The sequence below is a fragment of the Danio aesculapii genome, chromosome 6 (genome assembly GCF_903798145.1).
Source record: "Danio aesculapii chromosome 6, fDanAes4.1, whole genome shotgun sequence".
Taxonomy (NCBI): Eukaryota; Metazoa; Chordata; class Actinopteri; order Cypriniformes; family Danionidae; genus Danio; species Danio aesculapii.
In genome coordinates this window covers 21,000,821-21,011,836 of record NC_079440.1, presented here as the reverse complement: position 1 = coordinate 21,011,836, position 11,016 = coordinate 21,000,821, and the positions used below count along the sequence as shown (strand labels likewise).

Genomic DNA, 11,016 nt, shown 5'->3' with positions numbered 1-11,016 from the left:
CTAGCATGTTTCTAGCATGATTTAGCATGTTATTAGCATGATTCTAGCATGAATTAGCATGTTACTAGCATGATTCTAGCATGAATTAGCATGTTACTAGCATGTTTCTAGCATGAATTAGCATGTTACTAGCATGATTCTAGCATGAATTAGCATGTTACTAGCATGTTTCTAGCATTAATTAGCATGTTACTAGCATGTTTCTAGCATGATTAAGCATGTTATTAGCATGATTCTAGCATGAATTAGCATGTTTCTAGCATGAATTAGCATGTTATTAGCATGATTCTAGCATGAATTAGCATGTTACTAGCATGATTCTAGCATGAATTAGCATGCTACTAGCATGTTTCTAGCATGAATTAGCATGTTACTAGCATGATTCTAGCATGAATTAGCATGTTACTAGCATGATTCTAGCATGAATTAGCATGTTACTAGCGGGATATTAGCATGAATTAGCATGTTTCTAGCATTAATTAGCATGTTACTAGCATGTTTCTAGCATGAATTAGCATGTTATTAGCATGATTCTAGCATGAATTAGCATGTTTCTAGCATGAATTAGCATGTTATTAGCATGACTCTAGCATGAATTAGCATGTTACTTGCATGATTCTAGCATGAATTATCATGTCATTAGCATGTTTCTAGCATGAATTAGCATGTTACTAGCATGATTCTAGCATGAATTAGCATGTTACTAGCATGATTCTAGCATGAATTAGCATGTTACTACCATGATTCTAGCATGAATTAGCATGTTACTAGCATGATTCTAGCATGTTACTAGCATGTTTCTAGCATGAATTAGCATGTTACTAGCATGTTTCTAGCATGAACTAGCATGTTACTAGCATGATTCTAGCATGAATTAGCATGTTCCTAGCATGTTTCTAGCATGAATTAGCATGTTACTAGCATGATTCTAGCATAAATTAGCATGTTATTAGCATGATTCTAGCACGAATTAGCATGTTACTAGCATGATTCTAGCTTGTTTCTAGCATGAATTAGCATGTTACTAGCATGTTTCTAGCATGAATTAGCATGTTGTTAGCATGATTCTAGCATGAATTAGCATGTTTCTAGCATGAATTAGCATGTAACTAGCATGATTCTAGCATTAATTAGCATGTAACTAGCATGTAACTAGCATGATTCTAGCATGAATTAGCATGTTACTAGCATGTTTCTAGCATGAATTAGCATGTTATTAGCATGATTCTAGCATGAATTAGCATGTTACTAGCATGATTCTAGCATGAATTAGCATGTTACTAGCATGTTTCTAGCATGAATTAGCATGTTACTAGCATGATTCTAGCATGAATTAGCATGTTACTAGCATGTTTCTAGCATTAATTAGCATGTTACTAGCATGTTTCTAGCATGATTAAGCATGTTATTAGCATGATTCTAGCATGAATTAGCATGTTTCTAGCATGAATTAGCATGTTACTAGCATGATTCTAGCATGAATTAGCATGTTACTAGCATGATTCTAGCATGAATTAGCATGTTACTAGCATGTTTATAGCATGAATTAGCATGTTACTAGCATGATTCTAGCATGAATTAGCATGTTACTAGCATGATTCTAGCATGAATTAGCATGTTACTAGCATGATATTAGCATGAATTAGCATGTTTCTAGCATTAATTAGCATGTTACTAGCATGTTTCTAGCATGAATTAGCATGTTATTAGCATGATTCTAGCATGAATTAGCATGTTTCTAGCATGAATTAGCATGTTATTAGCATGATTCTAGCATGAATTAGCATGTTACTTGCATGATTCTAGCATGAATTATCATGTCATTAGCATGTTTCTAGCATGAATTAGCATGTTACTAGCATGATTCTAGCATGAATTAGCATGTTACTAGCATGATTCTAGCATGAATTAGCATGTTACTACCATGATTCTAGCATGAATTAGCATGTTACTAGCATGATTCTAGCATGTTACTAGCATGTTTCTAGCATGAATTAGCATGTTACTAGCATGTTTCTAGCATGAACTAGCATGTTACTAGCATGATTCTAGCATGAATTAGCATGTTCCTAGCATGTTTCTAGCATGAATTAGCATGTTACTAGCATGATTCTAGCATAAATTAGCATGTTATTAGCATGATTCTAGCATGAATTAGCATGTTACTAGCATGATTCTAGCATGTTACTAGCTTGTTTCTAGCATGAATTAGCATGTTACTAGCATGTTTCTAGCATGAATTAGCATGTTGTTAGCATGATTCTAGCATGAATTAGCATGTTTCTAGCATGAATTAGCATGTAACTAGCATGATTCTAGCATTAATTAGCATGTAACTAGCATGTTACTAGCATGATTCTAGCATGAGTCAGCTTGTTTCTAGCATGAATTAGCATGTTGTTAGCATGATTCTAGCATGAATTAGCATGTTACTAGCATGACTAGCATGTCACTATTGTGTTGCTAGCACCTTTCTAGCAAGATTAGCATGTCAGTAGGATGTTAAAACTGTTAGCGTGTGTTAGAATAGCTAGTCACAGTCTCTGGGACAGTTGCTAGGGTGCTGTAAGTGGTTGCTAGGGAGTGGCTAGTAAGTTTAAAGGTAATCAGTGATTGGCTGCTGGCTAGACTGAGTTGAATGAGGCCAGACTCTAGTCTGTAGGACAGTCTGATGCAGAGTTATGAGCTCACAAAGGTTGATCCAATGTTAAGTAAATGGGAGTCTTTTACAATGGAAGTCTATGGGACAGTTGCTAGGGTGCTGTAAGTGGTTGCTAGGGAGTGGCTAGTAAGTTAAAAAGTCATCAGTTATTGGCTGCTGGCTAGACTGAGTTAAATGAGTCCAGTTAGAAGTCTGTAGGACAGTCTGATGCAGAGTTATGAGCTCACAAAGTTTGACCCAATGTTAAGTCAATGGGACTTTTGGGATTTTTCTGGGTCGTTTTTCGGAAAACCCAAGGTCGGATCAGTTAGAAAAGATATAGCAACCCGAGTCAGACCAGTTTGAAGGTTTGACGAAAGTTTGAAGTATGTAGCTTGAAAGGCCTAGGAGGAGATACACTTAGAAATTAGTCTCAGAAGAATAAGAAGAAGAAGAAGAAGAAGAAGAAGAAGAAGAAGAAGAAGAAGAAGTTTAAGATAGATAACAGTATGCTGGCTTTTCAAGCCACCATAATGAAAGCGTACATGCAAAGCCTTCATTTGTTTCTACAAAGAGATTTTTAATTGTGTAACGTGTTTGATTTGAGGTTTGATTTAAAATGTTGTAGTCAATCTCATTTTGTTAGAAGTGAAATCCACTTCTGTATATAAAGCTTGGGTCCGAGTTCTTATGAAGTTGTGGTGTGATAAAGAATGGGTCTGAGACCACTTTGTTGCTGAAGAGGACCAAAACTCTATATTGTTTTTATTAAAAGTTGACGATTTACGATTTTAAGTTCTTAATTCCATATTCCACAATTCAGATTTCTACTCATTTTATTACAGATTTCTCTTTCTGCTTTCTATTTCTATGGAAAATAACTACAACCAATATCACTATTCATTCTAATTTTGGACATCATAATACATTTTACTCTGAATGCCCAGTAATGAATATCTGAACATTTTTCAGCTTAAACACTGTTAAATGATAAACACACTTATCGGCCACTTTATTAGGTACGCCTTACTAGTTATGCAAATGAATATGATGCGAATCTCCCATTCCACCACATCCCAAAGGTGTTCTACTGGATTGACATCTGGTGACTGTGGAGGCCATTTGAGTACAGTGAACTCATTGTCATGTTCAAGAAACCAGCCTGAGATGAATCAAGCTTTATGACATGGCGTGTTATCCTGCTAGAAGTAGCCATCAGAAGGTGGGTACGCTGTGGTCATAAAGGGATGGACATGGTCAGCAACAATACTCAGGTAGGCTGTGGCATTGACACGATGCTCAATTGGTACTAATAGGCCCAAAGTGTGCAAAGAAAATACCCCCCACACCATGACGCCACCACCCCCAGCCTGAACCGTTGATACAAGGCAGGATGGATCAATGCTTTCATGTTGTTGGTGCCAAATTATGACCCTACCATCCAAATGTCACAGCAGAAATCGAGACGCATCAGACCAGGCAATGTTTTACCAATCTTATATTGTCCAATTTTGGTGACCCTGCACGAATTTTAGCCTCAGTTTCCTGTTCTTAGCTGACAGGTGTGGCACCCGGAGTGGTCTTCTGCAGCTGTAGCCCATTTGCCTCAAAGTGATATTCTTAATGTTAATCAGAGAAACTGACTTATATTTAGCTGCTTTGAAATATTAGCACTTAATGTTATGCTTCCGGGCACTATGCAAAAACCTATGTTATCTCTCGCTCTAATCACCATATATAGACCCCCAGGACCCTATGTCAATTTTCTAAAGAGTTTTCTGATTTTATCTCTGACTTACTAGTTAAAACTGATAAAATACTAGTTGTAGGAGACTTTAACATCCAGACGCATAGATGACGCTAACGACACATTAGGGCTCGCGTTTATGGACTTACTACATTTACTAGGGATAAAGCAAAACATTATTGGTCCAACCCATCGCTTAAAGCATACACTAGATCTAATTCTGTCTTATGGAATTGAGGTCATTGATGTAGACATTATACCACAAAGTGATGACATTACAGACCACTACCTCTTACTATATAAGCTGTGTTTACCTGAAATTAGCAGATTCGCTCCGATATATCGCCCCTGTAGAACAATTGTTACATCCACCAAAGATGAATTTATAAATAACTTACCTGATCTTTCTCTATTTTGAAATGCACCCGCAAATGCAAATGACCTTGATATAGTAACCAGCAGCATGGATGCCATCTTTACTAGCACTCTAAATACTGTGGCACCCATCAAACTAAAAAAGGCTAGAGAGAATAAAACTACACCATGGTATAGTAGTCATACCCACGCTCTCAAAACAGCAACCCGTGCCCTGGAACGTAAATGGAAAAAACTAATTTAGAAGCTTTTAGAATTGCTATAGGAGGGCTCTCAAACCTGCCAGGGCTGAGCACCTCCGCAAACTGATAGAAAATAATCATAACAATCCTAGATTCTTATTTAACACCATTGCTAAATTAACAAATAATCGGTCATCTTTGGAACAAAATGTTCCACCGCAAATTAGTAGTGATGACTTCATGAATTTTTTCAGTGATAAAATAGAAGGCTTTAGACAGAAAATAGGAGATATTAAACTTTCTGCACCGCCTTATACTTCAGATCCAGTAAACATTCCACTGAATCTAAATAACCTACAGTGCTTCAAAATCATAGAACAGGAAGAGCTAGATAAAATTATAAATAGTTCTAAATCAGCTACGTGTATGTTGGACTCAATTCCAACAAAGTTACTGAAAGAATTGCTACCTGTTAGGAGAACCTCTTCTTAACGTTATCAACTCTTCTTTATCTTTAGGCCATGTTCCAAATCCTTACAAGTTAGCTGTTATTAAGCCTATTATTAAGAAACCACAACTGGACCCCAGCAACTTAGCTAATTATAGGCCTATTTCAAATCTTTCATTTATGTCTAAAATACTAGAAAAAGTTGTTTCTGCTCAATTATTCTCCTTTCTGCAGACGAACAATGTTTTTGAAGTGTTTCAGTCATGTTTCAGAGCTCATCACAGTACAGAAACTGCACTAATGAAAATAACCAACAATTTACTCTTAGCTGTTGACCAAGGGTGCATCTCGCTATTAGTTCTACTCGATCTTAGTGCGGCATTTGACACCATTGACCACGGTATCCTCATTAATCGCTTAAAGTCTACAGGTGTCCAGGGACAGGCTCTACAATGGTTTAAGTCATACTTAGCTGACCATTACCAGTTTGTGAATATTAATGGACAGCCTTCACAAGTCAGCCCAGTAAAATACGGGGTGCCTCATAGATCAGTTTTAGGCCCTTTGCTGTTTACAATATACATGCTACCCCTGGGAGACATTATTAGAAGACATGGGATCAGCTTTCACTGCTATGCAGATGATACTCAATTATATATTTCAACTAAACCTGACGAGATGTCTAAACTGTCCAAGCTAACTGAGTTAGAGATTTTAAAGACTGGATGACCAACAATTATCTTCTCTTAAACTCAGACAAAACAGAATATTACTTATTGGGCCTAAATCCTGTACACAGCAGATCTCACAACTCGACCTACAATTAGAGGGATACAAAGTTAGCGTTAGCTCTACTACAAAAGACCTGGGTGTCATATTAGACAGCAATTTAACTTTTAAAAATCATATATCCCATGTCACAAAAACTGCTTTCTTTCATCTGAGAAATATCGCTAAGTTACAAAGTATGCTATCCATCTCAGATGCAGAAAAGCTAGTCCATGCTTTTATGACATCTAGGCTAGACTACTGTAATGCACTGTTTGCTGGCTGCTCAGCATCCTCTATTAATAAACTTCAGCTAGTGCAAAATGCAGCTGCCAGAGTTCTTACCAGGTCTAGAAAATTTGATCACATCACCCCAATTTTATCCTCCTTACACTGGCTGCCTTTTAAGTTTCGTATTGAATTTAAAATATTTCTTCTTACCTACAAAGCTTTAAATAATCTAGCTCCTGTTTATCTAACCAACCTTCTGTCTCGCTACAATCCAATTCGCTCTTTAAGATCTCAAAACTTAGGGCTTCTGGTAGTACCTAGAATAGCAAAGTCAAGTAAAGGAGGTCGAGCCTTCTCATTTATGGCTCCTAAACTCTGGAATAGCCTTCCTGATAACGTCCGAGGCTCAGACACACTCTCCCAATTCAAAACTAGATTAAAGACCTATCCGTTTAGTAAAGCATACACTCAGTGCACCACTTAGCGGGCTTCCACACAGGTTTCTGCACCTTGTTTATATACAACAGCAGCTACGCTAATTATTCTCTTTATTCTCCATTTCCACCTGAGGATACTTTTCCAGAGGCCCTCAGACTATGCAGAGTCACTGATTCGATCCAAGACCAACGACGAGATGTATCCTGAGCAGCTACTGTGGTGGTCATGGAGGAGTGGAGAACATGAGACTGATTCCTGTGACGCTCCAGAGACAGACGAGTCTTCGCTGAGGCCAGCTGAGACCTCCACCGCTGAGACTGCAGCTCTGCACAAGACGTTTGGCCAGCGGAGAAATTAAAATGGTCGTGCCCAACTGAGTCTGGTTTCTCTCAAGGTTTTTTTTTTTTCTTCACTTTCGCCAATTAGTGAAGTTTTTTTCCCTCTCCGCTGTCGCTACTGGCTTGCATGGTTCGGGATCTGTAGAGCTGCGCATCGTTGGATTTGTTCTTCAGTGTTTGGACTCTCAGTAGTGATTATTAAACCACACTGAACTGAGCTAAACTGAACTGAACTTAAACACTAAAAACTGAACTACACTGTTACAATTTACTATGACCTTTTATGTGAAGCTGCTTTGACACAATCTACATTGTAAAAGCGCTATACAAATAAAGGTGAATAGAAAAAAAAAAAAAAAAAAGGTTGGACATGTTGTGCGTTCAGAGATGCTCTTCTGCATACCTCGGTTGTAACAAGTGGTTATTTGAGTTACTGTTGCCTTTCTATCAGCTTAAACCAGTCTGGCCATTCTCCTCTGACATTAACAAGGCATTTGCGACCACAAAACTGCATTCACTGGATATTTTCTCATTTTGAGACCATTCTCTGTAAACCAGTGGTGCTCAACCCTGTTCCTGGAGATCGACCTTCCTGCAAAGTTCAGCTCCAACCCTGATCAAACACACCTGAAGCAATTAATTAGGACCTGAACAGCACATAATAATTACAGGCAGGTGTGTTTGATATGGGTTGCAACTGAAATCTGCAGGAAGGTCGATCAAAACAGGGTTGGTCACGCCTGCTGTAAACCCTTGAGTTGGTTGTGCGTGAAAATCCAATTAGATCAGCAGTTTCTGAAATACTCAGACCAGCCCGTCAGGCACCAACAACCATGTCATGTTCAAAGTCACTTAAATCACCTTTCTTCTCCTTGCTGATGCTTGGTTTGAACTGCAGCAGATTGTTTTGACCAAGCAGTTGGAAAGGTGTACCTAATAAAGTATATATATATAGACTGAAAAGACTCTTAGTCTAACATTCTAAAGAAAATTGTAAAACAATAATGGATTGATTTTTTATTTATTTATTTTGCACTTCTTTTGAATATGTTCATCTGTTAATAAGGAAGAAATTAAAAAAGTTGTGGTTTCTAAAAACTGTATAAAATACAGTTCAGTCATCACAGTTCAATCAAAAAAATATCAGTGCAGTGAAGGACAACGGTCAGATAGGTTTACCTAAAACTATTTCACAGTCTCTTAACCTAAGCAAGTGTTCTCCAAACGAATGATATAAAGTGAACCAACATCCATTATAATTGATAAAGTCTCTGATATGGTCCTTGATTTTCTCCAATATTATATACAGCAAGACATTTACAGGTATGATGCAAAACTAGAAAAGCTCATGATTTCATTTTCTTAATTTGTGTCAAGAAATGGAATTCTTTTACCATAGATTACCATAGATATATGTCATGATTAAGTTTACTTAAAAGCTTAAGCTGAAGTGCCACTTTAGAGCATTAAAATACAGTAATCTTTACTATACGTCCAGTGTTTTGTCAGTTAGTATTCCACTGTGACACATTTAGTCTTCAGATACTCATTCAGAGCTTCTTGACCTGTAGGGAAAAGACACCCAGTGTTATACAAAAACCTCTTCATCCTTACAAGTTAATGAATGACTGAAATCTAGTTTAGTAAACACTCATTAAACTGTTAGATGTATGTGCATTTATATTAATTCACCAGGCATCATGTCTTACCCAAATCTTTGCCAAAGCCAGACTGTTTGAAGCCACCAAAAGGAGCTGCCACATCTGTCTTGTTGTACGTGTTGATGAACACAGTGCCAGCCTGAAGCTTTTCACTCACATAGAGAGCCTTGCTGATGTCACGAGTAAACACACCTGATGCTAAGCCAAATTCTGTGGCATTAGCCCTCTGTAAGACTTTGTCAACTTCTCTGAATCCAAAAAAAAGAGAGAAATATCCAGTTTAGATTCTTGCTAAATTGTAACAATTCTGAAAAATCAGTGCAATATACACATTTAAATTATAGGCTTTATATACAGATGAAGTTTTCTTTTTCAAATATTTCACAAATGAGGTTTAACAGAGCAAGGAATTTTTTACAGTATTTTTTAGAATATTTTTTCTTCCGGAGAAAGTCTTATTTGTTTTATTTTGGCTAGAATAAAAGCAATTTAGATTTTTTTTTAACCGACATTATTAAACATTTTCTTTGTTTTCCGATTGTAAACAGAACAAACCATCATTATACATGACTTGCCTAATTTAAAATGCACTTTAAGCTGAAAACTAGTATCTTGAAAAATATTTAGTAAAATGTTATGTACAGTCATCATGGCAAATATAAATAAAATCAGTAATTAGAAATATAGTTGTCATTTAAAATTAGAAATTGAGGAAAAAAATATACAGGGGGCTAATAATTCAGGAGGGCTAATAATTCTGACTTCAACTGTATATTGTCTGCTGTAAGATGATCAGCAGTTTGAAGATAATGGTAAAAGTTTTCTACCGACCCATTGTTAAATTTGGAGATGATCATGACAGGCCCAAAAGACTCCTCGACAGCAATGTACATGTGATCCTGCACATCAGTGAAAACAGTTGGTTCAAAGAAGAAACCTATAGATTTAGAAAAAATAAACAGCATTGAACCGTTGTTCCCCCGCAAAGAGTAATTCTAATACTGGCAAACTCCTCTCACCTGGACGCTCCACTTGTTTTCCTCCACACACTAATTTTGCTCCTTCTTTGACCCCCTTTTCGCAGTATTCCACCAGTTTGTCCAGATGGGCTTTGTGGTTTTGGGGGCCGTGGTCTGTGGAACGGTCTAGAGGATCACCAATCTTCATCTTCTTTATTTCGCTAACCTACATGAATTAAATTATATTTCATGACTTTTGAATCTATCTGTCATAATGTACCCACCCTCGTTTCATTTGTTCATCTTGGAAAGACAAATACATTCCTTTAAACTTTGACACTTTAAAATGTTATTTATTAAAATGTAAATTTAAAAAACAAACAAATATTGAAAAGCAGTTTCATTATGAATTTAGCAGTTTAATCCAAGTATTCTGAAGAGATATGATCACTTCATAAGATTAAGAGATAGAATTTTATTTACTTTCTTCTTTTAATCACAGATAAGACATTATTGTAAAATATTACTTTTATTTTTGATGTCAGTTTTGAAGAGGCTTAGTTTTTGGTAAATTGACTATCAATAGAAAAACTCTTAAAATACAATAGACTTAAAGGAATAGTTTACCCACAACTGAAAATTCTGTCCTCATTAGCTCACCCTGACCCTCTATTTGAACTATCTTTCAAAATAGCAACGCACCAATAAAGCACCTTAACACACCTCCTTCACAGACCAGCACACCCATGAGCGCAAATGCATTTGCTATTTAAACAACGTGGCACAAGGGGCGACACGGTGGCTCATTTGTTAGCACTGTCACATTAAGAAGGTCGTTGGTTCGAGCGCTGGCTGGGCTAGTGGCCTTTCTGTGTGGAGTTTGCATGTTCTCCAGTGTTGGTGTGGGTTTCCTTCTGGTGCTCAGGTTTCCCCCACAATCCAAAGACATGCGTTATAGGTGAATTGGGTAAGCTAAATTGTCCATAGTGTATGTGTGTGAATTTGAGAGTGTATGGGTGTTTCGAAGTACTGGGTTGACGCTGAAAAGGCATTCGCTACGTAAAACATATGCTGAATAAGTTGGTGGTTCATTCCGCTGTGGTGACCCCTGATGAATAAACGGACTAAGCAGAAGGAAAATGAATGAATGAATGAACAACGCAACACAAAATGTGAAAATGCGCTTGTGGGAAAATAGCACAAAAAAAACACTTGCGGCATATTGCAC

General features: G+C 37.1%; 1 protein-coding gene across 1 annotated transcript in view; it reads right to left on the bottom strand.

Moving 5' to 3' along the window:
- Positions 1 to 8,177: 8,177 nt before the first annotated feature.
- Positions 8,178 to 11,016, bottom strand: part of aldh1l1 (aldehyde dehydrogenase 1 family, member L1) — a 34,258-nt gene continuing 31,419 nt past the window's right edge. Inside the window, exons 20-23 of the mRNA XM_056459769.1 lie at positions 9,849 to 10,014; positions 9,661 to 9,766; positions 8,878 to 9,077; positions 8,178 to 8,733 (exon numbers count right to left, since the gene is read on the bottom strand). Of these exons, the coding sequence (XP_056315744.1) occupies positions 8,678 to 8,733; positions 8,878 to 9,077; positions 9,661 to 9,766; positions 9,849 to 10,014 (528 nt within the window). The 3' untranslated portion in view covers positions 8,178 to 8,677. The remainder of the gene's footprint in view (positions 8,734 to 8,877; positions 9,078 to 9,660; positions 9,767 to 9,848; positions 10,015 to 11,016) is intronic.